This window comes from Canis lupus, chromosome 4 (genome assembly GCF_003254725.2).
Source record: "Canis lupus dingo isolate Sandy chromosome 4, ASM325472v2, whole genome shotgun sequence".
Classification (NCBI taxonomy): Eukaryota; Metazoa; Chordata; class Mammalia; order Carnivora; family Canidae; genus Canis; species Canis lupus.
This window is the reverse complement of record NC_064246.1, coordinates 21,558,602-21,586,108: the sequence shown is the minus strand read 5'-3', so window position 1 is coordinate 21,586,108 and position 27,507 is coordinate 21,558,602. Positions and strand designations below refer to the sequence as shown.

Genomic DNA, 27,507 nt, shown 5'->3' with positions numbered 1-27,507 from the left:
CCCCGCGGCCGCACGCCGCCCCCCGCCCCGCCTCCGCCCGGCCCCGGCCCGGGACTCGATCCCCGGAATGCAGAGGTAGGGGGCGGGCAGGCCAGCCCGGCGCCCGAGCGCCCCCGCCCCACTCCCCTGCCAGGGCGGAGGGGTCCGCTGTGCCCCCCGCCGGCCGAGCGGGCAGCATGGAGGGTGAGTGAGCCCCGGGGCTGGGGCTGCGGGGGCTGGGAGTGGGAGCGGGTCGGGCACGGACTCCCCAGCGGTGAGCCGAGGGGAGAGCAAAGGGGCTGCGGTGTGACAATGTGTGTGTGCGCGTGCCAGGACAGAGAGACCCTGGGGGAGGCCGAAAGACCCAGAGGGCTCTGTACTGTGTGGGGTGTACGTGTGTGTGCCAGAGACAGAGACGCAGAGCCGGGGAGCCGGGGAGAAGACCTGGTGCCCCCGGGTCCTGTGCGGTCGCAGGCTGCTCCTGCCGGGCAGGGCATCATCTGAAACCAGGTGAGCTTGGCTGTTGGCCTCAGTGGAATTGTCACCCTCGACTTTGCCTGCTAAGAGTGGGAGCACTGGGGGAGATGAAATTCTAGACAAGATTTCTTCCATGCAGAGCAAATTTTTCTCCCTGGAGGAAAGGTGCATTTATGGACCCGACCTCCAGGACTCTAAGGTATAAGACCCAGGCATAAAGCTGCTTGCTTCAGCCTTACCACGTGGGGGTCCAAACCCCGGTCGGTCTCAGCCAACGAGAGCAAAGGAAACCAAATTTAGGCTAAGAAACTGGAAGACTGAGGGGTGGTCCGCTGGCTTGCTGGGTGTCTTTGGGGGGGGAGGGGTGGCTAAGCTCCCCTGTGCCACTAGTTACCTATCTGTTGAATGCAGAAATTTACATTTAGTTGGCTTCACCGGGTGGCCAGGAGGGTAAAGTAAGACAAAATGTGTTGAACAAATCCACACCAGTAAGAGAGGGTGCTTCGGGAGATGATAAAACCCTGAAATTCCAAGGAGGTAATTGCGAACACTGCTGGCAAGAAAGAAAAGAGAGTGTCACAGAACCCCTTGTGTGGCTGCACTTGTAGGGTTTGAAAACTGCACACATACAAAGATGCGATGAAGATCGCATAACCCAAAACGAATGTGAAGGACTGGCAAGATCGATCTGTAAAAAGAGTGTTAGCAAAACACCAAAGCCCGAGTGAACAGAGCGAGGGGATATGAACAAAGACAGAGCAAAGAGCTTTCAAAGTCTGAGTAAGGATAACACGAAGGAATCTGCTCAGGGCTTGCGGTATGCGGTGTAAGCTTAGCTCACAAGGGAGGGTAGCAGAGTAGGGCACAGGCAATTTTACTCAAATGATGGAATAAAGAGCGTAAGTTGGAAATTGAAACCCAAGATAGGTGATGGGAAGAAGGCACCAAAGGCCAGACAAATGACATCCCAGGGACGTGGAGGCTTGCTGATGTAATCACTGCCTTAAAGGAAATTACAAAGAATGAAGGAAAACCAGAAAACTAAAGATGGGCAAATGTCCTGATCTCCAAAAAAGGAAGTAAAGATAGATTAAAAAAGAAAAAAGACTCTAAGATCAATATTGGCCTCTATAAATTATCAAACACATAATGAATACTTAAGAGACAATAAAGCAATTGAACACCTCGGAATTTTTTCAAAGGATGCCAACCTGTACACTCGCAAAGAGATATGCATGAGCATTTTCAGCTCAATGCAAAACCGGAAACCATCGAGATGCCCATAATTAAAGTAAATTTAATGATGAAACGCATCTGCAAGCATACTGTGTAGACAGTAAGAACTGCGTTTAGGATTTTATTTACAGGCAGGGATATATGTTCCCTGCCTGCTGTGAGTAATTTTTTACAAGCAGGTTTTAGAACACAGTAGTAGTATGATCCCCTTTATGCAAAATTATATAGGCTTATTATTGGATATGTATGTAAAATGCATGCCAAGAGACCTCTTCCTTTGGATTCCCTGGCTCCTGAAAGCATACCCTAAGACAAGGGCTCGGGTCCAGGGAATCTGATGCCTGAAAGCAGAAGTGAAGAGAGTGAGATGAGAGAGGGAGAAAAACAGGTGCAGGAATGAATGGGGCTTAGCTGTAGGCACCTGAGGGCTCTGTCCCTCTCTGGACCCTCTGTGAAGCGTGCAGAAAGCACCCAGAATTTGCTTCACTCGAGAAGGGGAGCTGCCTTCTGTGCTGGCTGAGGCTTGCCCTCCCTGCACTCCTAGAAGCTTCCCATACTTAGCTTCAAAGAAAGCAGAGCAGAAAGACCCGAGTGCAGGCTTGGTGGGGTGCAGGAAGCACAAGGAATAGTCCACCACGACTGGGATCCTCAGACCAAGGGGATGTGGCAAAAGGTGTCACAAACACACTGGCTGTGGGTGACCCTTGTGTGTGCAAGAGTTCAGTGATGGCCATCCTCTTCTTCAGTAGTGCCTGGAACTGTTTTATCAGGAGCACATCCTTTTTTATAAAAACAAACTTTTTTTTCCCAAAAAGAAAGAGAATAACATGGTGCTCCTGAAGAGCCAGTATCCCCGTGTTCATTCACTAAGACCGAATCAGACCAAAGCCACCAAATTCCCTCTTTCAGACTGGGTTTCTGAGAGGGACAAAGACAGATTATAGGATTTCAACAGGACACAGCAAAGATCTTTCGTGGAAGCCCCGGAAACTCATGGGGAAATGTGGGAAGGGGTTTTGGGAAAGGCAGCCCAGAGGTCCCTTTGGGCTCTGACCTTGTCCTGACATTAAGTAATTTAGAGGGAAAATAAAAGGTGTGCTTATCAAATCTCTGGATAAGAGCCACAGCACCCACATGGCAACAGATTCAAGACTTGAGGCTACCTCAACCTTCAGATCAAAGCTAAGGAAAGGAAAGGTAAATGTAAGTGGGATGCAGAGTCCTGAATTTCGGTCCAAAGGTCCAGTCAATTGCACGTGGTGACAATGACAGAGCTCTGGCTTGGATTCCTGAGGCCAGTTACTGGGCGGATGAAAGGGAACTGACGATGATGAGATGGGCCTCCAACTCCTTTCACCGAAGAGCCCCTGGTGGTTCTGGTGGGACAAAGGTGGCAGAAGGGGAATGACCCTGGGGACAGGGGCTCACTCCTGTCTATGTGGCTCCAAGGGGCAGGTTACACTAAGATGGTTCAACTCAACTGTCAGGAAGAACTCTCTAGCTCTCCAAACTGGCCTAGAAGCTGTCTCCTCACCAGATCTCATTGTCCAGCTCGGACGAGGGTCGGGGGGGCCGGGTTTGGCAGGGTCCCGAGGGGGGTGTGGACCAAAAATAGGGCCCGGAGAGCTCGCTGAGGGTCAAAAGCCTTCTCCCGGCACCTGCAGATGGACACTGCAGTCCAGTAACCCCCGTCCAGCCAGTAACCTCCGTCTGACTTCCCACCAGCCTTGGTTGTGGTGCACTGGGCTGCAGAGCACATCTACTCCCCACCCCCACTTCCAGTCCCACCCCAGCCTGGTGACTCCCTCGGAGCCCCTGGCCTCCCCCACAGCTGCTGCCAGGCCCGGGAGCTCTGTGGCCCAGGGAGGCCCAGAGGACGATGTATGCTCGCACCAGCTGGAGATGGGGGTACTGCGGGGAAGCGGCCTGAGAGAGAGCAGAACGCCAGCTGGGCTCCCTCCAGTGCAGGCCACAGAAGTGTCTCGCAGGTCCAGGTGGGTTCTGCTTTTCCAAGCCTCTGGAAATGCTGCCGGAGGCATTGTGCTCTGTGTTCTTTGCAAAGCCCTTCGCCGCCTTGGAGCTGCTCAGGCAGTCTGGGAAGCGCGCAGGGAAACAGGATCACCCCCCCCCCCTTTAACAGATGATAAAATTGGGAGGTGCTCCTCGCCCTGGCTTGAACTAAATCAGGTCTGCTGGCTTCTGTACAAACAACCCAGATTCTGGCCACACTTAAGGCTGCAGCCTCCATGGAGTCCAGCGGTCCAGCTGTGACCTGAGGACCATGTGCACCTTCCCGTCTTCTGAAGAGTGGGGAATGGGAGGGGTCTCAGCTGCTGCTGGGGAAGCACAGGCCAGGTAGATGCATATCCGGTCCTCTCTGGAGCCATGATCTGGCTCGTTGGCAGTCTGTCCTGCTTCTAGCAGCAAGTTGAGGCAATAATTCCATTAAGTATTTCTGCTCCAATCATTGGGTGGCCATTCCTTTGCAAAGGCGCCAGGTTATTAGAGCCGGGAGAGGCTTGGGTAAGCAGGTGCTCAACCCTGGTTTTTGAAATGAGGACACTGAGGCACAGAGAGTGGAACTGGCCACACAGCTCATTTCTATAAGATCTACCGAAGATACAAATATAAAAGAATTAAATTCAGTCCTGCCTTCTCAAAAACCTTTTGCTACTCTCTCTTTAATAACTGAAATTACACCACTGGAGCTTTTTTTTTTTTTTTTTTTTTAAATCCTGATTTAAGGTTTGACTCCCTTTGAAATGCAAACACCAAAAAGAGACACCACACCTCAAGCTGTTATGAGTCATTTCCTCATCTGTGTGAACAAATCCATCAAAATCTTTCCTAAAAGATCATGCTAGGAATGGAGAGAGACAGTGCATAAGTAGCTTGGGACAGGGATGCTGAGGCTCCAGGCCACGATGCCTGCTTGGGAGTATGGGGTGGGGAAGAATGGATCCCAAAGGAGTTAGGTGTTCATGCCCATTACTTCTCAGTTGAGCCCAGGGGAGCTTGGCTCTGCCTCTGGCCGTCATGTCCCTGCTTCCTCAGGAGAGGTTTCAGATGACCCATGCAGTATTCATGGTGTCAGCTTTGCAGCTAGAGCCTTGAAAAGGCAGGGACCCCTCAAATCAAGAGATCCCCATTTGCTGCAAAGGGACACTAGAGATCTTAATAGATGGTCTGATGATACCAAGAGCAAAGAGAAACTGATTGGAGGTAGCAAAACCAGAGCTAGGGCTTAAACTCAGATTAGGTCCCTTGGCTTACTTGATGGACTCTGAATCCTGGAGCCAAGTGCCTCCTGTGTTTAAGAGTAGGTCTCTGCTTTTTTAAGATTTCATTTATTTATTCATGAGAGACACACAGAGAGAGGCAGAGATATGGACAGAGGGAGAAACAGGCTCCTTGCAGGGAGCCCAATGTGGGACTCAATCCCCAGACCGGGATCATGCCCTGAGCCAAAGGCAGATGCTCAACTGCTGAGCCACCCAGGCATCCCTGCTTTTGAGCTTTGATTGCCTATCTGTGAAATCAATAATTCTCCTTTCCTTGTCAGAGATAGCTTGATGCTGTATAATAGGTATTTTTATTTTTTCAAGATTTCATTTATTTATTTGAGAGGGCAAGGGAGCATGAGCAGGGTGAGGAGCAGAGGGAGAGGGACAAGCAGACCTCCCACTGAGCGGGGAGTCCTTTGTGAGACTCGGTCCCAGGGCCCTGAGATCATGACCTGAGCCAAAGTCAGACCCTCAACCAACAGAGCCACCCAGGCATCCCTGTATAAAAAGTATTTCAACAATAATGTAAACAGTATATCAGAGCTCATGGGATACAGCTAAAGCAGTGATTAGAGGAAAATTCATAGCCTTCAAGACCTATATTAACTGCCACAATTTATTAATTGTCTGCGTGTCCTATGCCTGTGCCAGATAGTGGAGATCATTCTGAGATGAAAGAGGCATAGCTTCTGCCCCAAGGGCATTTCCAGCTTAATGGAAGAAAAAATATCTATATACATAGTTGAAGTAGGAAACGGAATGTGACCAGTGCTACAGGTAGACCCTGAGGAAGCAATCATAGAACCCAGAAAGGATTCTCCTGGACATCTGCTTGGCCTGACCTAGAGCAGGACAGAGGAAAGTCTTTCCCTCTCTTATTTTTCTAAGGTCTGGAATTCCTCTGAATGTGCTGAGAGTATAGGCCTAAGATGCCAGTAAAGAGCAGCTCAGTTAAAAAAAAAAAAAAAAAAAAAAAGAGCAGCTCAGTTAACTTCAGTTTCTACTGAGAGGTAAACAGTTTGCATTAGAACCTTCTTTCCTGGGGATCCCTGGGTGGCTCAGTGGTTTAGTGCCTGCCTTCGGCCCATGGTGTGATCCTGGAGTCCCGGGATTGAGTCCCCAGATCGAGTCCCCAGATCGAGTCCCCGGATCGAGTCCCCGGATCGAGTCCCGCATTGGGCTCCCCGCATGGAGCCTGCTTCTCCTTCTGCCTGTGTGTTGGCTTCTCTCTCTTTCTCTCTCTCTGTGTCTCTCATGAATAAATAAATAAAATCTTAAAAAAAAAAAAAAAAAGAACATTCCTTCCTGAGTCCAGGTTTTGATGAGTAAAACAGAAAACTGTAGAGCTCCAGGAGGAAGTGAGGAGAAATGAAAAGAGTTCAGAGTAAAACGGGAAGTGCAGAAAGAGGCTAGTTTGGCTCCTGTTGGCTGCCTTGGGAGCTCATCAGCCCTTGGCCTTGGCCTCTGTGGACTCAAAAGATTCTTGGGAGGCCCACACTCCTCCTCACAAACAAAGGGCCAGGCTTGCAGGATCTGTGTTGCAGTGGTGGGTGCCTGGAATGTGGTGGGCTTTAGCTCAGCTGCCAGGAGGAGAGAAGGGAGGTCGCAGTCTCGGGAAGCCTCCCTCCTCAGCAATGACACCCCCATACACCCACATTTCACTCATCTGTGTGGCCTAACACAGGGCTTGCCAGCCTGGTTTCCTTGAGGACAAATCATAGTGAACTGGAACCTCACTGGAGCCCCCCGGTTCCCTGCAGCTGCCTGGCAGATAGCTAATACGGAGACAGCCCTTAGGTCTAAGAGGCCCTCTATAATTTACTCTGGTATCTTCCTGAGCCTGGTAACAACCCCATGAGGTGGGGAGGTGCGAGAAGCCCAGGCCATTTACCTTTGAAAGCCAAAGAGAACGCAAGGAGGTGAAGTGGACCTCCCCAGTTCACAGAGTAATACCAAGGGGGGGCATGCAGGATGAAGCTCCCCCATCAGCAGTCCTCAAACGACCCCAAACTAAATATACCTCCCTATAAAAACAGTGCAGAAGCAGCTTTAAGACAAGTTCCTAAGCTAAGCTTTGCCTTCAAACCAGACTATTCCCTACCAGCCCCTTCTATATGAAAGTTTTGGAGTGACCACCACTGGGCCAACTCTCAAAGGCATGTTAGCTGACTCCTAAATCAGTATCCTTTCCTGTATGCACCAGCAAAGACTCCACGGAAGATCACATGGCCTGTTAGAGGAAGCACAGAGAGGGCTGATATCTAACCTGGGGAGCAGGAATCTTGCTCTATCCCTACCCTTTTCCAGCTGTCCCTGGTGTTTTGTTTTTTTGTTTTATGGTGTTTCTTTTAAGATTTTATTTATTTGGGATGCCTGGGTGGCTCAGTGGTTGAGTGTCTGCCTTTGGCTCAGGGCCTGATCCCAGATTCCCAGGATTGAGCCCCATATCAGGCTCCTTGGATGAAGCCTGCTTCACCTCCCTCTGCCTGTGTCTCTGCCTCTCTTTCTGTGTCTCTCATGAATAAATAAGTAAAATCTTAAAGATTTTATTTATTTATTTGACAGAGAGAGAGAGAGAGGACAAGCAGGCCGAGGGAAAGGGAGAAGCAGACTCCCCGCTGAGCAAGGAGCCGAATGTGGGGCTCGATTCCAGAACTGTGGGATCATGAACTGAGCCGAAGACAAATACTTGGCCCACTGAACCACCCAGGTGCCCCGAGACCCTGGGGTTTTGAACCTGGACTCCACAGATTCAAAAGAGGCCCAAGGATGATCAACTTTGATCCCTTTGTATTAGTCAAGACAATAGGCTACAAGCAACAGAAACATTTTCTGGCTAATTTAACCACCAATGGGAATGTATTGGAAGAGTATGGGCAAGTCATCTAAGGGAAAGAAAAGCTGTGTTATCGAGACCTAGAGTCAAATCCAACACAGAAGAGGTCTGATTGGCTATCCTTTGGCCACAGGGCAGTGTAGACTCCTGATTGGCAGTCCCTCTAGTTACACACACAAAGAGGGCTTACTCCCGAAGGCCAGCAGAGGTAATGGGTGTAGGGTGAGCCACAAGCTCAGCTGTCCACCATTCCCTTGAAAGTGTGTGAATTATCAAGTGCACTTTTTGAGAGAGGATCCAAAGCTTTCAAAGACTGTGAGTTCCATCTGGACAGGGGTCATTTCTTGACATACTAAGACAAAGCTCTAGGAAAGCATCTGTGAAATGAATTCAAATGCATCAGAAGCTCAAAGAGTTTGGTGACTCTCACAATGTGAAACACTCACTGCCCACAAGCAGCTTGAAAACAGGAATTATGAAATTCAGCGGTTCTCAAATCTGCTGCACTTGGAAATCACCAGGGAAGCTTTTGAGAAAAATACCAGTCCCTGGACTCCACCCCCAGAGATTTCTATTCATTTGAGGGAGTGCTGTATCCTTAAAAGCCAGGTGATTTTGATTTGAGTCAGAGTTCAGAACCACTGATGTAGTCGGTTTAAAATCACATTTATCGGAGCTTCCTTCTGATTAGAAAGGTCAAAATGCAAGTTAGTGAACAGAAAGATGAAAATCACTTGAAACATCCCTGTGGATAAATACTATTTTTTGTCATTTGTTCACACACACGCACACCCTTTTATACAGAATGCAGATTTATATATATACTGTTTTGTAACTATTACAGCTCACAGTCGGTATTTCCTCCCGCACCATAGATCTTATCCCCTAGGATAGGTCCCTAGAAGTGGAGCGGCTGGATCCTGGAGCAGGTCCCTTGTCAGGGTGCTGGATGGATGTGCCCACCCTCCCCTCCCCCCAGAGCAGAGCCACACCATGGCCATCGCTGAGCACTTTTCTTCTCTGCCAATCTAACAGATGGAAAAGTTTTTGAAAACGGCATTTCTTGGATCACAAACAAATTTAACCTTTTGTCTTATGTGTTTATCAGCCACTTGTGCTTTTAGTGTTGTATTCTTCAGCAGGTCCCCAGTGCCTCTCCAGCAGGTCACATTGACCCTGGAGGCTGTCAGGAAGTGGCTGGTGAATGGTGAACCCCAGGTCTTTTGGGGGGGCGGGGCGCCAAGCTCCCCGTGTTGCCAGGACCGACCAGCAGGTGGCAGTAACGACGACTGCATTCGTGGGAGTTGCTGGAAACTCCAGAAACAGATACCCAGCCTGATTCTGTGCTCTGGGGGGTGGTTCTGGTGGTGTTTTCTTTCTCTCACAGCTTTCAGGCTTTGCGGGGAGGCCCAGACCAAGAGCATCACGAAGGTCTCACCCTCACATCCGTTGTGTAGTTTTTTTTTTTTTTAATCTATTTCTTTTTATTTTATTTTATTTACCTATTCATGAGAGACACAGAGAGAGAGGCAGAGACACAGGCAAGGGGAGAAGCAGGCTCCTGCAGGGAGCCCCATGCGGGACTCAATCCCTGACCAGGATCATGCCCTGGGCCAAAGATAGACGCTCAACCGCTGAGCCACCCAGGCGTCCCCGTTGTGTAGTTAACACTGCCAGTCTGGCTGGTACTGAGCTACATGCATGGAGCGCTGTGTGCCCAGCACTGTGCCAAGGTCCCTCCACCCCTCCATCCCTCCACCCCTCCACGCCTCCACCCAATGGCCCTCATTGCACCTCCCTATCCCCATCTTACCAGTGAGAACCCTGGATTCCAGAGAGGTGGTGTGAGTTATGCTAGGTCACAGCCAGGAATCAAGTGTTTCCACTTTCAAGATGAGAATGCTGAGTTCCTACAGAGGCCAGGCGGTCTTCCAGTCTTGGGGCTGCTGTAACAAAACACCATGGGGAGGGGGGCGCTTAGAAACAACAGAAACCTATTTGTCACGGTCCTGGAGGCTGGGAAGGCTAAGATCCAGGTGCAGATGATGATGCCTGCTGAGGCATCGCTTCCCGCTTTGCACACAGCCCTCTTTCTGCTGTGTCCTCCACTGTGGAAGGGATGAGGTCTCCTTCAGAAAGGCACTGTTTCCATTCATGACAGCTCGCCATGGGAATCTAATCTCGCGAGGCCCCAGCTCCAATACCATCATATTGGGGATTAGGTTTCAATTTGTGAATGTTGAGGGGACACCTGAAGTGCCAGGAAGGAGGGCTGGGGCCTCCCAGTCTGTGTGTGTCCACTGTTTCCAGGGCCTTTGGGCCAAGTCCTTTAAACCTGTGGTTCTCTTTTTAAAAAAAATATTTTATTTATTTATTCATGAGAGACACAAAGAGAGGGAGAGGCAGAGACACAGGCGGAGGGAGAAACAGGCTCCCCGCAAGGAGCCTGATGTGGGACTTGATCCCAGATGCCAGGGTCACACCCTGGGCCAAAGGCAGACCCCCAACTGCTGAGCCACCCAGATGTCCCTAAATCTGTGGTTCTCAAACTCGTGTTGCATCTGAATCACCTGGAGGATGTGTTAAGACAGTTGGGCTTCAGGCTCCCTCGGTCAGAGGTGAAGCCTGAGAATGTGCATTTCTGACAAGTCTGTGATGCTGATGCCGCTGGCCAGGATCACAGTGAGAACCAGGATACCTTCATCTTCTCTCTGGCCCTGGACTTGCTCTCTGAGATCATCAGAATGCCTTGGAGGCAACCGTTATTATATCCTGAGACCTCCAGGAAGCTCCCCAAGTAAGGGAATGACTTAACTGGATTCAGCGGATAAGATTTTCACAGACTTTAATGTATCCACGAGGGCACTGGGCAGATCGCAGGAAGGGCGAGTCCAGGGTGTTAATGAGGCCTCTGGCTACTAGCATGGCCCAGCTGGGGTGGGAGGCCTGCCCACTCCCAACTCATTTCACCCCTACCCAGGGGAGTTGCCAGGAATCCTCCCTGAGAAAGGATCATTCAGCAATGCTGGAAGCTGCAGTGAGGGTGAAGAGAGTTGCCCAGCGTAGCCGAGGGTCTGGAGATGGGCAGGGGCACTCCCCGGGCAAGGACTACAGAATAGGAGCTCACTAAGCACTTCTCCGAGGCTGAGCGAAGGGCAAGGAAAGACAGACTGGAGTCTGGCCTGGCAGGTTGCGGCAATTTCCTCTACCCATGCACACCCACAGATTTCTTATGTCATGGGGACTGATTCAGAGCTGATCTGGGGCTCAGGAAGGGTGAGCTGCCCGGGGAGGCTCCCGACAGACATGGGATGGGGTTCCTTCCAGAAGAGCCCGTGAAAGCCTTCCAACACCAGCAACATCCCCCTGTCTCCCGATGTCAGAATCCACCTTTCCTTCCTTTTTCTTTTCAAGCAAATCTGTACCTATCCAACAACCATTTACTGAACCATTGACCATGGGCAGGGACTGATGAGATGCTGGGGATGCAGGTGCCAACTGCTCTCCAGGACCTGACTTTCAAGGGTGGGGAAGTAAAAAGCCAATCAACCCAAAAACAAATAATACATGGACAGATGGAGGAAACTAAAGAAAATGCTGTGAGAGCTAATAAATAGGAGGGCAACTACTTGAAATAGAGCAACCAGGTCAGGCTTTTCTCTGAGAAGACAGCCTAGTCTAAGCTGAGGGATAAGGGGAGGAGGAGACAGGAGCAATAGGAAGGGGTAAAATCCTTGTAGTTGGACAGAGATGGAGCGTGTAGGAGCCAGGGCAAGGTGGCCAGGGCCGAACAGGCAAACAGGAATGTGGCAGGGGGTGAGGCCAGAGATGGCGACGGGGTCAGAGCACAGAGCGTTTTGGATGCCTCTGAGGACAGAGTTTGGATTGTGTTTGAAAGACAATGAGGGGTCTAGGCAATAATCCTTAGGGGCTGCTGCTCAAAACATTGGTGAACAGCTAATGGCATCAGGTCCTTGGGAAGAGCATGCAACTCTTGATTTCAGGGTCGTGAGTTTGAGCCTAGGTGAAGAGATTACTATAAACAAACAAACAAACTTTTAAAAATTATCTAGTGATCAAGGAATTTGAATGTTGGATGCTGGGGCAGTGATCATATTAGAATTGTCAATTTTGTTAGGTAGAATTCTGATCCTGTGGTTACGTGAGGGTTTTTTTGTTGTTGTTGTTGTTTTGTTTGTTTGTTTGTTTTTGTTTTTTTTAGTTCTATCTTTTAGCAATACAAACTGGAGTGTTTGCGGATAAAAGAAAGCAATGTGCTGTTCCAAAGAGAGGTGGGTATGGGTGAAACCAGATTAGCCTTAAATCGATCATTGTTTTTTGTTTTTTTTTTTAAGGTTTTATTTATTTATTCATGAGAAACACAGAGAGGAGAGAGAGAGGCAGAGACACAGGCAGAGGGAGAAGCAGGCTCCATGCAGGGAGCCCGACGCGGGGCTCGATCCCGGGTCTCCAGGACCATGCCCCAGGCTGCAGGCGGCACTAAACCGCTGTGCCACCCGGCTGCCCCCAAGTTGATTATTGTTGAAGGTGGAGGATGTATGCACAGGAGGTCTTTATATTCCTCTCTTGGAATAGTTCGTTAAGCGATATACTCTTTAAAAAATTTTTTTTAAGATTTTATTTATTTATTCATGAGAGACACAGAAAGAAAGAGGCAGAGGGAGAAGCAGGCTCCATGCAGGGAGCCCGATGTGGGACTCGATCCTGGAACTCCAGGATCACCCTCTGAGCTGAAGGCGGACACTCAACTCCGGAGCCACCCAGTGTCCCAGCGATATACTCTTGTATATGTTCACTATAATGTTCTCTCTTATGCATGTTTGACGTCTTCCAGAGTAAAATAAAGATATTTGGGTGCAACTGGACACCCAAGAGCACCTAAATAGGGGGTTAGCACCTCCTCCTCTCACTATGCACCTGAAGCTTGCCAGATCTCCACCTCCACCCAGCCCGAGTGCACCTGCTGCCCCTGCTGGGCCCTCCAGTCCTGGTCATGCCAGCTCATTGGCCCTAGAGCATCACTAGCCTCCAGATCCCAAGCCTCCGGTGGGTCTCCAGGCTAGTGGCTGAGCTCTGGATGTGACAGAAAATTCCCCAAAGACTCTTCATCCCCTGGAACAGACCACACTCAGTCCCAGCGGAAGACAGGAGGAGAGTTTATGAGACAACATCATGAGTCACCACAACTAATGGCTTCCCAGAGGAGCTGTGGTTGGACACAGAGCTGCTCCTTCCCAAAGGTGGCTGGGGAAGCACACGCTGAAGCCTGGAACTGATTCAGAGATGCACAGAGCAGGACCACCTCTGCTACATACTCCTGAGCCACCTGGGGAATGTCACAGAACACCTCTGATCTCAGTTCTCCCATTTCAAAAGGGGCTAATACCTAACATGTTTACATCAGGGGGTGATTGGGAGGATGAGATAAAATAATGCATATGCAGGGCACCTGGGTGGCTCAGTTGGTTAAGCATCTGCCTTCAGCTCCGGTCACGATTCCAGGGCCCTGGGACTGAGTTTGTGTCAAGCTCCCTGCTCAGCAGGAGCCTGCTTCTCCCTCTCCTGATCATGCTTTCTCTCTCTCTCTCAAATAAATAAATAAAAATCTCCTTATAAATAAAAAAAAATAATGCATATGCAAGTGCATATACATAACAAGTGCTTTTGTTAAATGCTGTGCAAATGAAGCAGCTGGTACCATGATGGGAGAGAGTGAAGGATGCATGGTAGCCTTGGCTTGGCTTTGGATGGACTTTTGGTAAATTTAATGTGGGCCTTTGCTCCTTACCCTCATTCAGAGTCCTCTTCCATTGTCCCTTTCTGTGTTGCCTTCTTGCCTTTCCCTCCTCTGGAGGAGAGGAAGAGGGACAACAAGATTTTGAGGGTACAAGAGGCAGAGCCCCAGGAAAAAACAAGTGGTGCACCCAGAAAGCATTTACCTGAGAGTTTAATAGAGGGACTTTATAAGGGGGAGGGTAAGAGAACCAGCAAGGGATGAACAAGCACTGGGACTGGTGGCGATCACAGGAAGCTGTGGGTGCAAGGAGAGAAAACAGTATCAGTCTGGCCCCAAAAGAGCTAGAGTCCTGGAAGAGCATCACCTAACAGGAGCTGTGTCCATATGGACAGCCCCACAGGAGAAGAGAGTCAGGCAGGGAGGGAGTGGGAAGAGAAATACCCTGGGGTCTGGCTTCTCCAGTCGTTCAGTTTCCTTCAGTGCTTTCCGTTGGCTGAACCTGGTCAGAAACCAGAGAGTGAGGGAACCTGGCTGTGGTAGTCCTTGGAGGTCAGCCTCTGGGGCAGACAGTAGGGCTAACTAAGAAGGGTGGAGCCCAGATGGGGCAGGGGGGTGGGCTGTATGTGAATGGAGAATAGCCAACATTGGGAAATGAGTTGTGGACGAGATGAGATGAAGGTATGAGATCAGGGTTTGGGTGCAGTGGGTTGAACGTGCATCTAGTCACAATCAGAGTCAAGCACACGATCGAGGTGCTAGGGCATGGTCAGGATTTGGAGCACTGAAGGGCCTCACCAGTGGCAAGATTGATCATCTCTTCCTTGCCTAAGATCCTGACCTGTATGCTCCTTTGCTTCTAGGGGAGCCCTCCCAGCCTCCTAACAGCAGCTGGCCCCCAAGCCAGAATGGGAGTCATACCAAGGCCACGCCTACAGTAAACCTCACCTTCTCCTCCTACTACCAGCACTCCTCACCAGTGGCAGCCCTGTTCATTGTGGCCTATGTGCTCATCTTCCTCCTCTGCATGGTGGGCAATGCCCTGGTCTGCTTCATTGTGCTCAAGAACCGGCACATGCGCACCGTCACCAACATGTTCATTCTCAACCTGGCTGTCAGTGACCTGCTGGTGGGCATCTTCTGCATGCCCACTACTCTCGTGGACAACCTCATCACTGGTGAGTGTAGGCCATGGAGGCAGTGGGAGTCCCCTCTGCCCCCAAAAGCATTGCTGGCCTGGTCTCTTGGCCAAGATGTCATTGTCTCAAACTCTCCATTCTTGTGGCTGAGGGATTGGGTTAGAAATAATAGATACAATGAACTACAATTCTTCTCTTGGTTCCAGGAATAGTATGACTTACTCTTCTTGCATTAACTTCACTAATGCTCACAACAATCCAATGCATTGTTATTATTGTCCTGATTTTTGGGATTGGGATACTGGTGCTCAGAGTGACAAGACACAGGTCTGTAGTTACACGGCTAAGTGTCAAGTCCCATGTCTTCATACCCATATTTCTTTTGTTTGTTTTTTGTTTAAAGATTTATTTATTTATTCATGAGAGACACAGACTGAGAGAGGCAGAGACACAGGTAGAGGGAGAAGCAGGCTCCTCGCAGAGAGCCCAGTGCGGGACCCGATCCTGGATCCCAGGATCACGACCCGAGCCGAAGGCAGGCACCCAACCGCTGAGCCACCCAGGCGTCCCTACACCCATATTTCTAACCATTACACCATTAAGTCTTACTCTTCTGAGTAGCTCCCCTGGGAAGAGCTAGAACCCATAGGTTTCCCCTGAATACGGACCTAATGATCCACTTATTTGAGTTGTTCTCCAACCAAAGAGATTCTATCCTACGGGTAGTGACCTCCCTTCACGAGTGTCTAAAGTAGGGACTGGCCAGCCATTTAACAGTGACTTGGTAGAAGGGATTCAAGCAGAACTAGACCACCTGACCTCTAAATTCCTGCCTTTTCATCCCGCAAACATCGGAAGGATCACACTCTCGTCTACTCCCTCCCAGGTGATTTTCTTGTTTCAGAATAAGTTTCCACGGACCCCCGAGACTCTAGTTGGACTGGCTTCCAGAGCCGTGGAGATGTCTGGAGGTCTGAGCTTGCAGGTTCTGAGCTCAAAGTGCCCAGGAACTTGGCTCCAGAGCCTGGACAGCTCCACTGGAAATGACTTACCTGACTTGGGGCAGGGGAGTCACAGTCTGTGTTTCTATAGGTTTCAGGCCCTGGGAAGTAGAGCCAGGGCAGTCACCTGTCCCTGAGCTGCACTGGCTCTGCCTGGTGGGACCTTCACTCACAGCTGGATCTCAGGTTCCATCAGGGCTGTTGAACATAAAATGCTCATCCTCTCCTTCCCAGCACACCCACACTCACACATATGCATGTGTGCACACACCTATAGGCACGCACATACACATGCACCAGTTAATAATGATATGGTGAAGTCACTAGTTGGTTAAGGTGGTGTCTCCAGCCCTTTTCACCTGCCTAAATTTTAACAATTGTTTGAATAACGCATTCACGTGGTTCAAGATTGAAAAGGTTTCCAGTTTCCCCAGCACCCACACCAAACTCTCACACTAACCCATAGTGATTTGGGGGCAAAGAGACGAAACCAACTCATCTCGCCTCAGTCTTCTCTTCCATGAAACGGATATTACACTAGGGTTGTTGGGAGGATGGAACAAGACAGTGACCGACACTCAGTAATTGTGCAGGCAGAAAGTGAACTGGGGGTGGCTGCCACTGAAGGTGGGCCCAGCCTTGGGAGAGGGCTCCTGTGGCCAGGCACGAGAGACAGGAACAGGTGGGACCCCCAGGCCTAGAAGGGCAGAGACACAGGGCAGTTACCAAGACATGGCCTCAAGGAACCAAGGTGTGGATCTGGCTTCCAGTCCTGAGGCCAAGTGGGGCCCAGGTCTCCGGGTAGAGCAGCCCAGGAAGCAAAGCTAAATCTGCGTATGTCTCCCCGACCTGGGAGTCAGGTTTGCTCCGTCCTAGTGGTTCTCAACTTTGGCTGCCACTCAGATCCCCTGGGTAGATCTGAAAAGTACTGATGTCTGGTCCCACCCTCAGAGATGCTGATTGTAATTGGCCTGGCATGGGTCTGGGCACTGGCTCTTTTCAAAGCCCTCAGGTGATTCTAGTGAGTGACCAGGGTGGAGAACTGCTGGCCTAGAACTTGAAGGAGGGCTATGGGGGCAGAAAGCCAGGCAGGCCTGGACAGATACAAAGCTCCTGGAGAGAAATCATTGGTCAATACAAAGACTGTCTCTCTAACCGTGAGAACTATGACCACGGTGGTATACACAGGTCAGTTCATCATTTCTGGAAGTGTGTAAGCAGAGGCAGGATGACCACCTAGCAGGACGCGGAGGATAGATCCGAGTCACAGAGGGGACTGGACTAAATAGCCCATGATCTCTGGCTCTTTGTGGATAAGGCACTCACTCTGTGGTGGACTCTCATTGCAGGGTGGCCCTTTGACAACGCCACATGCAAGATGAGCGGCTTGGTGCAGGGCATGTCTGTGTTGGCTTCCGTGTTCACACTGGTGGCCATTGCTGTGGAAAGGTGAGAGGGTTCCTGGTAGAGTTATCCCTGGCCAATGGGGGCCCAGCACTAGAAAGAGCCACCGTCTCCACTGTTACGCTGACCAGGAGGCTGGGGCTGAATCATGAGCTATAAAGGGAAGGGCTGTGGGGCTGGCTGCCCTCTACACTTGGGGGACCTACAGAGAACACCACACCTTCTTCTGGGAGGCCTGAAGGCAGCTCCCGTGGAGGTTTACTAGGGATTCCTGGGTCCTGTGAGAGCCTGACAGCAGTCCTTATTTCCTGAGCCGTAGGAATCCTGCCACCCATGAGTCTGAGCAAGGAAAGCCAGTTTCAGGGTGGGGTGCACAGAGCATGGCCTTGCTCCTTCACTGCCCTCCCATTTCTCCTACTCCCTACTTGCTGTTCCCTGGCAGCCCAGGCCTTACTAACTCCTCATCTCTACCCTACCTCAAGCTACCTGTGGTCTCTTTCAGCCTCAGATTCCATCAGATTCTCTGATAAGCATGAGTTGGCTAATAGAATGGAGCCAGGGGACAAGGAAGCTTTGCAAACAACAAAACTGACCCAAATTCATGCAGTAGGTCATTCTCCCTTCCTCCCCCTCAGTGAGCTCTTGCACTAAGGGTTCCCCAGGGCACTCTTCCCGAGAGAGCATGGGAGGCAGGCAAGGACGCTGGCCAAGATGACATAGGGACAGTTTGTCATGTAGACTCCACATCTGAACCCCCAGGGTTTTCTGAAGAATCCTTAAACAGCTAAAAATATTCTTTGATACACCTACCTAATCAGCCTACTCAAAGGACAGAATGTGCAGACTGATCACTTTGCTAGCTGCCAGCTAATCAATTTACCCCCCTCCCCTCCGTCCCCAAAGTGCACAGGATTGTTTCCCACGCTGCCTGCAGTTCCTTCCTCCTTCCTGGTTCTGCCTTTGTTCCTTGGCTCTGCAGCCAATGGAGTTGCGGACTCCCTCGCAGGTGTGAACCAGTTTGCTTGCAAACGAGCCCAAACCGCCCCCACCCCCCAGCTGCTCTTGGAAGCTGCCCTTGATGATGCTGCGGGTGGAGTGCCTGCACTTTGCCAGCCCCCGCCACCCCCGGGGCGGTGGGGGTGGGGGACAGGGACCCCTGGGACCCCTGGGACCCGTCCCGAGCCCACTTCTCTTTCCTCCCCGGCCGCAGGTTCCGCTGCATCGTGCACCCTTTCCGCGAGAAGCTGACGCTGCGCAAGGCGCTGGTCACCATCGCGGTCATCTGGGCGCTGGCCCTGCTCATCATGTGCCCCTCGGCCGTCACGCTGACCGTCACGCGCCAGGAGCACCACTTCATGGTGGACGCCCGCAACCGCTCCTACCCGCTCTACTCGTGCTGGGAGGCCTGGCCCGAGAAGGGCATGCGCAGGGTCTACACCACCGTGCTCTTCTCGCACATCTACCTGGCGCCGCTGGCGCTCATCGTGCTCATGTACGCGCGCATCGCCCGCAAGCTGTGCAAGGCGTCGGGGCCCGCGCGGCCGGGCGGGGAGGCGGCGCCCGAGGGGGGCCGGGGGGCCCGGGGGGCCCGGGGGGCCCGGCGCCGCGCCCGGGTGGTGCACATGCTGGTCGTGGTGGCGCTGGTCTTCACGCTGTCCTGGCTGCCGCTCTGGGCGCTGCTGCTGCTCACCGACTACGGCCAGCTCAGCGAGCCGCAGCTGCACCTGGTCACCGTCTACGCCTTCCCGTTGGCGCACTGGCTGGCCTTCTGCAACAGCAGCGCCAACCCCGTCATCTACGGCTACCTCAACGAGAACTTCCGCCGCGGCTTCCAGGCCGCCTTCCGCGCGCAGCTCTGCCCGTGCCCGCCGCAGGGGGCGCGCCCCAGGGAGGCCTACTCGGAGCGGCCCGGGGGGCTCCTGCGCGCCCCGCCCTCCCTGGAGGTGCCGCCCAGCGACTCGGGCCAGAGCAGCGGGGCGCCCCGGCCGGGCCGCCTCCCGCTGCGCGGTGGCCGGGTGGCCCACCACGGCTCGGCCGGGGAGGGCCCTGGCTGCGGCCACCTGCCCGTCACCATCCCCGCGTGGGATATCTGAGCGGTACCCGGACGGGCCTGGACCCCGGGGCCCCGGCGGGACGCGGCAGCCTGGACGGGATAGGCGGTGGCAGCCGCTGGGGGCATCTGCCCTTCTGCGGCCTTCCCCGTCCCGGCGCGGAAGGAAGCCACTTTCCACCAAACCCTTCCTTGTGGCCGACTGTGCACACGCGCCGGCTCCCGGAATCCTCGCCACGCTGCGGGAGTAGGTTCTCTTGTCCCTCCTCCTACAGAGGAGAAACTGAGGACCAGAGACGAGAGGACTAGCCTGGGCTCTCAGCTGGACACCTCCCAGGAGCCTGACTCAGTGCCTGCGTGGACCTTTCCAGCTGTCCCCAGAAGAGCCCTAAGGTGGAGCACAGTGAAATGGGTAAATCCTAATGGCGCTGCTGGGAAGGAGAAAAAGCAAAGTTGTCCTGTCCGTTGGATGCTTTGTGTCCATGTGCTGGAGTCCCTCACGTATTACTGAAGCGCCTCTGCTTCGACCTTTCCTGGGAGAACACGGTGTTGTCTCCTGCCGACTCCCTGTGGGGTTGTCTTTTGCTTGTTCCGAGAGGGGTTCTGGGCCGTTCGTTCTCTTCTTCCCAGAGTACTACATGGGACATCGTGTCTGAGCAGCTGCAGGATTGTCAGTTGCAGACACTCTGGGTCTTGCCCTTTGGGCCGGAGCCCCAAGAAAAGAGGAGGGTCCTCCCTCCTCTCCTCATAGGGCCCACTGCCATCACTCAGGCCCCGGGCAAGAATTGACAATGCGACAGGCAGCTGTAAGGCCACAGTGTTTACCCAAGGGCAGGAGGGAAAGCACAGTACCTTTCAGCTTTTGGAAACACATCTGCCCACTGGAGCTGCAAGTACAAAGCCTTCCCAAGGCCTCGCTTCCCTGTTGCCTCAGGGCTCAGAAGTGGGTAGGCTTGTCAAAGTCCAGGTGCCCTCGGGGCCTTCCTTGGTACACTGGTAACTCCAGTCCTCTGAAAAGGGGTGGCAACCAGAGGTCCTTTGTTTTCTCTGGCTGTCTCCCAGTGTACCTGCATCACCTCAAAGAAATGAGGCTTCTCTCCATGAGATGGGAGGAAATGGCATTGCCTCAGTGTGATCCCCGCAAGGCCCCAATAATCTGCAGCTCACTGGACATTTCCCCCTCATCTCTACAGAAAACACAATGTTGCTAGGACTGTAGTGCATAGCAAATAACTATTTCCAGGGGTCAGGCCAGAGAACGCAGCTCCGAGGCTTGATGGCTTCTGTAATGGACAACAACTTAACCCTGTTTTACTCCACTCTAAGTACCGGACATAGGAGCAGAGGAAACTTCCAGAGCAGTTGTACAGTACGATCTCCGAGAGCATGTCCTCAAACACTGTCTCATTGGATCCATGTGAGCAAGGCCGCAAGGGGCCAAGGTCACCAGCCACAGAGTGGCAGGGTTTGGATTAGAATTTGTCTTCTGAGGTTTCTTCCCAAGGCCCCTTTGTTATATTTTCCAGATGCAGTCTGCCTCTCAGGGAAGTGGCTGGAGCATAATGGGGAGGAGAATTGAAGTTCCTACAAAGGTTTTCTGCCTGACAGTGAACCAGAACACTCGTGGAGCTAGGATCCCTTCAAGCTGTCAGTCTGGGAAACGGGACTGTATCTACTCTTGTGATGTCCAGACTGAGCTGTTCTGTGCACAAATATCCATAACCCATGCGCTGAGCAGGCCCTCGAGACCCATCGTGACCCCACACTGGTCCTGGTATCTGGGGGTCATGAAGAGGGGCGTCTCAGGAGAGGATATGCTATCCTGCTCCTCATTAGCTGATACACATATGGGCCCCATTTCTGGTGCTCTGTGTTGAGTGTCACATAGGGCACAGAGTTCCTGGCTGCTTATTGCGAAGAACTCTGTCTCCAGGCTCTAAAAATTGGCCAGAGAAAGGGCCATCTCAAACCCAAATGCTTGTCCCTGTGGCTGGGTGGGATCTGTCCAGAGACACCTTGTGGTTTCTCCTCCGGGGTGTGTTTCTCCTTTAGCATGGCCTCTGCAACCACAAAATCACAGCCTTTATAGTGAGGGGAGAGCAGAGTGCTCACCCCAGCCAACCTCTCCACCAAGGCCCCTTTGTTATATTTCCTCCGAAAGATGCCATGCTTTGAAAGATTGGGCCTGCCAAAAAACTGCACTTGGTCATAGTTCATATATTTTGCTGTTGCTTTTCTTTTTTGAAAATCAATCAAAGGTTGTGCCTGCCCATTCACAGATTTGATCTGAATGGTAACAGGCATGACTTTATGCTTTCATGAGGGGGTGAGGCCTTGTGGGTATGTGCAGAATATTTGTTTTTTGTACATGTTGTAAAATATACACAACATAAAACTTACTATTATTAACATTTCTACGCGTACAGTTCAGTGGCCCTAAGTGTTTTCACGCTGATATGTAACTATCACCACTGTAGATTTCCATAACTTTTTTTAACATCCCAAACTGTAACACTATACCCATTGAACACTAACTCCTCTTTTCTCCCTGCTCCTGGTAACCACCATTCTTCTTTCTGTGTCAATGAATTTGACTACTCTAGGTCCCTCACACACGTGGAATCAAATTGTGTTTGTATTCTGGGTCTGGCTTATTTCACTGACCAGAATGTCTTAACAGTTCATCTGTATTGTAGTGTATGTCTGAATTTCCTTTTATTTAAGGCCAAATAACATTATAGTGTATGTGTATGCCACATTTTGTTTATCCATTCATCCATTGGTGGGCATTTGGGTTGCATCCTCAAGTTAATTATTGTGAATCATGTGTGGAATTTTAAGATATTGGAAGTAGTTCCTGAAAATAATGCCTGTGTGAGCTTGGGGACAGAGACCCCAGGTTGGAAACTCAGGATCTCTCCCAGCTCAGCATCGATGGGTGACGAAGCAGAGGTCAAGGAAAGCTGTGATTCGTCTCACTTCTCTGTGCCCACCCCGCTGTTCTGAGCATCTCATGGGCTTTATTTCTTCACTAGAGTGGCTACAAAATTGATTGTTTCCTCCATGGGATAAAGTCTTATGACACTATTTTTATAGCTACAGGTTCAATGTCCTCACTGGAATCCTGTGTCCCGATACCTGGACCCTGTCAGGAGTCTTGTCCAGCTATCCCGAGGCACATAGAGGGAACAATGCTTCTCCTGATGTACCATCCTTCATCTACGGGCCAGTTGGGTCTCCTAAGGTGACTACCCTTCCACAGGCAGAAAGCCTGAAGACGAATTGGATGTGTGATGGGTGAAAAGTGCCAGAGACCTGTTGACACAGAGTACCTCCAGCCCCGAAGACTCTTGGAGGGACTCTGTGTCCCATCTTGCCACGTGCAGCATGAGTGGTCATCTAAGCATGGGTCTCCACTGATGAATGGCCTCTTGACTTCACCAAGACCATGCAGCACTCAATAGACCAATGGGAGCCGGAGGCAGGCTCCTGGCCTGGACCCCACAAACCACAATCTGCCCAGTCCTATGCTAAGAACTTTCTCTTGGGGCCTGGAAGATGCATGAGTTGATTTGGGTTGGAATGGAGGGCGGAGAGCTGGCAAAGTAGGACGAGAGCCCCCTATCATTAGTCTACTGTGTATTCATCCAGAAATCCAGGTGAGAGCCAAACCCAGAGCTGGGTGGACAAAGCATTGCTATTAAGCTCTGTACCTTTTTGCATCTGTTTCCTCAGCTCACCCCTGAAAAGTGCCACTGAGGAAAGATAGATGAGGAGGAGGTAACCCAAATAGGCTTCATTACAAGAAAACAATGTTGAATCGACAATAGAGTCCTTGTGGAATAACACGATTATTTATGTTTATGGCATTTTATTGTTGGTTTTTTCTCTCTTGACGCAAATACCCCATAATCATTGTGGAAATTTTATAGCATTTAGATAAGCGAAGAGAGGAAAGTAAAAAGCACCTAAATCCCATCACAAGAGATAAGCATAAAGTCATTTGGTAGAGATATATAGCAATGTGTTTTAAAACTTCGTAACAGTTTTATTAAGGCATAATTCACAAACAAAAAAAGTTTGCCTATCTGAATTGTACACTTTCATAAGTTTTAGCTGTTGTGTACAGTTGTGTAAGCACCACCACACCCAAGATAGTTCCAGCATCCCCCCAAAATTCCCTTGTGCCATACTGCAGTCAACCGTGTCCCTCACTCCTGGCCCCAGATAACCATCCATCTGGTTTCAAAATGTCATATACATGGAACCATACAGTGTGTTGCTTTTGGAATCTGGTTTCTTTCATTTAGCATGATGTTCTTGAGATTCATCTGTGTTGTAGCCTTTGTTCCTTTTTATTGCTGACTAGTAGTCCATTGTGTGGCTATATCACATTTTATTTCTCGTTCTTCAGCTGATAGACATTTGAGTTGTTATTCAAGTATGAATTATGAATAATGCTGCTATAAACAAATTCATATACAAGTCCTTACAGTATATATATGTTTTCAGTTCTCTTAGGTAAATGTGTAGGTGTGGGTTTGCTGGGTTGTATGGTGAGTGTATAGTTTAACCATGTAAGAAACCACCAAAGTGTTGTCCAAAGTTGCCGCACCATTTTGCACTTCCATCAGCAGAGTACAAGTGTTCCAGTTTTTCTTGCCAATGCTTAGTAGTACCAGTCTTGAAAAACTATCCCTGATGACTAGTGATGCTAGGCATCTCTTCTTAGGCTTATTGGTTATTCTTTTTTCTTTTTTTAATTTTTTTTTCTTATTGGTCATTCTTAAATCTTTTACTGTAAAATGTTTCCAAATCTGCCTATCTTTTAGAAATGTGATTATACTGCAGACTTTAGTACAAAAATTTACCCTAAATCTACGAGAAAATTTTCACTAATAGATATTCTTGGGGGGGCTGGGGGCAGGGGAGAGGGAGAGAGAGAAAAACTAAAGTAGGCTCCATGCTCAGTGTGGAGCCCAATGTGAGGTTCAACGTGGGGCTCCATCTCACAATCCTGAGATCATGACCTGAGCCAAAATCAGTTCCGAGTGAGTCGGACACTCAACCAACTGAGCAACCCAGGCACTCCCAGTAATAGGTGATTTTTTTTTTAAGATTTTATTTATTTATTCATGAGAGACACAGAGAGAGAGAGAGAGAGAGAGAGAGGCAGAGACACAGGCAGAGGGAGAAGCAGGCTCCATGCAGGGAGCCCGACATGGAACTTGATCCTGGGTCCCCAGGATCACACCCTGGGCTGAAGTCGACGCTAAACTGGGCCACTGGGGCTGCCCTAATAGGTGATTTTTAAACCCATCAAGAATAGGTTATTTGAATAGGTAATTAGGAATGGCCTCTGGGGAGGTGACGTTTGAGTAGAGCTATGAATAAAGCAAGAGAGAAGTCATGTGAATTGCTGAGAAAAGAACAAGCGAGATAGAGATTATCATTTGTAAAGCCCCTGAGATAGGAAGGGATCTGTGAAAAAGGAATTAATGCATATTGAATGGCACTGAATTTCAAGAACTACATTTCTGGTCATCTGAAAACATGAGTACCTGTTAAAAGCCAGGGACAAGAGTAAGTGCTTTTGCCTATTATATATTTCTCCCAACAGACCATAAGCTCCATGAGGACAGGAGCTATGTCTGCTTCACTCACCTTTGTAGACTCAGATCTAGGGCATTGCCTGGTACATAGGAGGCACTCAGTAGATGTCTGCTGAATGGATGATATAATGAAATAAGCAAGTATTTATTACTATCCCCATATTACAGATGGAAAACCCAAGTCTTGGAGAAGTTAAATAACTTCCTGAAGGTCACATAACTAGATGGTGGTGAAGCTAGGACTCATGTCTTGATCCAACTGACCAGAAAGCACAGGTTTTGCAACTCCCCAAGCCGCTGTGGATTCTCCTTCCTATATTTGGGAAAGTGAGGTTCAGAATAAAACAAAGAGGCTTGATGGAGGTCCCCTGTAATCCAAAAATAAAACCAGCCAGCCACAGGCTCCAGACTGCTGTGTTGGCCGGAAGACCACATTTCCATCACATTCAGTGGCTTCCAAAAATTTGAGATGGAAGGAATACCAGCAGTTTAATTAGAAGGTGAAAATTTAGTTTGATCCAGCACCACATCAAGCCTTCACGGGCTGAAAGAAATCACCCTTGTGACTCCTGTGCCTTGCAGTCCATGATGGGGCGAAAGCTGCCCAAGTGATTGTAGTATCTTGCCTTGAGTTGTTTGTGTTCTCTTGCTGAGCTGCAATGCCCAGACCTTTGAATCCCTGTCACCAACAAATTCTGCTGTTGTCATGTGCAAGCAACCAAATTAATGTGGATGGAAAAACCCAAGCTTAGTGATTTGGGTAAATTAGTTTATCTGTCACATAGCCAGTGGTGGTGTTAAATCACTCTCTGTTTGAGGAGTAATCACTCCCCGCCCTGCTCTGTCTTCCTCTCCACGGAGAGGTTAGAACAGCCAAAGTCAAGCTGTTTTAGTAGCAGAGCAACCTACATTTCCATGTTTTGACCACCCCCAAGGAAGGGTATTTTACATAATGTAATTTGTTCATTCACAGTGCTGTCTGGAGGTCCTCTGAAGCCACTTCTCATGATCAAAATCACCCCTTCCTTCTCCTCTAGTCCATGTCTTTGGAAAATGATCCTGTTACCTCTGCTATAAATCATGGAAAATAAACTCATTACGAAAGCGTTGAGTGTTTACTTTCTACATTCATTGCATGTGTAGCTTTCCCTCTTTTGCATCTTTACTGTGAATGAAAAGTTTCCAGGCAAGTAGCCATCCTCCCCAAAAAGGCAGACAGCAGGCTATGTTACCACCGACAGAGAGGCAGGATTCCCATTTTACAGATGGGAAACTGAGTTGCATAGGGGCCCAGGAATTTCCCTGAGGCCCCCACATCTTGTCAGTGGGGGAAATCGAAAGGAAGCTTCAGGCTCTGTGGGTTGCAATCAAGTGTTCTTGACACTTCAGCAAGTCTCTTACTTGGTTAGCTCCCTCCTTTTAGGCCTATGTGACAAGTTTAGATAAAACTTAAATTCTGGCATGTTTCCTTCTCAACAAACCTAGTGTCTGTTGACTCTGGGAACACGGACCTCTCACAGCCCAGTAGGCAGAGAGAGAAAAGACAAAAAGTGTTATGTGGCCGGCATACTACTTTTCACAAGGGAACAACCATGGTTGGCCAAAGAAGAGCTGGGACAGCCTGAGGAGCTGAATTCCTGTAAGAGGCTTGAAGTAAGTCTTAAAGATGGAATTAGAGCCAGCCAGATAGAGAGGAGGGTTTGAGGCAGGGAAGTGAAGCACTCGGATCTTCATCTGTTAAAGCTTCTCCTGGCAGTGGGTAGACAGTGACGTGGAGGGAGATGGAGCTGGAGACCAGTGAGGTAGGAAGAGGGATCTTGGTTAGAGATCCTGGGATTGGCTAAGGCAGTAGGAATGGGGAAGAGACAGCAAGATGTTTGAGAGATCAATTTGGTATTATCCCGTAACTGCTAGGATGGGGGAGGATGGGCTATCATTCCAGGATACTTTTAGTTGCCAGTAACTGGCTTAAATGGAAGGTTCACAAAATAGTTAAGTGCAGGTGATTGGTTGATTCAGAAGCTCAGCAATGTTCCCAAGGACCACACTACACTGTCTCCATTCCTCTGCTCTGCCATCTACGGTGTGAACTTGGTCCTCAGCCTGGCTTCCCTCGTGGTGCAGAATGCAGCCATCAGCAATCAGAGCTACCTGCTTTCTTATTTACATTGAGAGAGAAAGAGAACGAACCTCTCTCTCTTTTTAAAAGATTTTATTTATTTGAGAGAGAGAGGGAGAGGGAGCAGAAGCAGGGGGAGGAGCAGAGAGAGAGGGAGAAGCCGACTCCCTGCTGAGCAGAGAGCCAGATCCCAGGACCCAGGATCATGACCTGAGCTGAAGGCAGATGCTTAACGGACTAAGCCACCCAGGCGCCCCGAGAAGGACTATCTCTTCCCGTGACCTTTGCCTAAGAGAACAAAGTAGCTTCTCAGAAGGAAGCAGGAAACTTATTTAGATCAGGTGTCCATTCCTGAACCAATCCCTGTGGCTAGGAGAATGCCATGTTCTGAGTTCCATGCTCTTTGATGGAGTTCCTGAACAGGTAAAGGGCATATGATTACAATGATTGATTTAGACGAATCAAGGCCCCTCCCTGGAACCAGAGTCAATCTCCAATCTAGGTAATCTTTTTTTTTTTTTTTAAGATTTATTTATTTATTCAGAGAGAGAGAGGTGGGGGGGGGGGCAGAGACACAGACAGAGGGAGACGTGGGACTCGATCCCAGGTCTCCAG

The 27,507-nt window shown here is 50.1% G+C and overlaps 1 protein-coding gene across 9 annotated transcripts; it reads left to right on the top strand.

Moving 5' to 3' along the window:
- NPFFR1 (neuropeptide FF receptor 1) lies at positions 1-25,882 on the top strand. 9 transcript variants are annotated; one of them, XM_025434946.3, is made up of 8 exons: positions 31-183; positions 14,431-14,745; positions 17,057-17,156; positions 18,015-18,117; positions 18,322-18,603; positions 20,688-20,808; positions 22,258-22,820; positions 25,747-25,882. In XM_025434946.3, the coding sequence occupies exons 1-7, from the start codon at positions 177-179 to the stop codon at positions 22,407-22,409; spliced, it is 1,080 nt and encodes a 359-aa protein (XP_025290731.3). In that variant the 5' UTR covers positions 31-176; the 3' UTR covers positions 22,410-22,820; positions 25,747-25,882. The 9 variants fall into 9 exon arrangements, with proteins under 9 accessions (XP_025290730.3, XP_025290727.3, XP_025290729.3 ...); XM_049109027.1 differs by having other exon boundaries at positions 20,688-20,935; XM_049109029.1 differs by lacking the exon at positions 31-183 and adding an exon at positions 12,006-12,104 and having other exon boundaries at positions 20,688-20,935.
- The last annotated feature ends 1,625 nt before the right edge of the window (positions 25,883-27,507 follow it).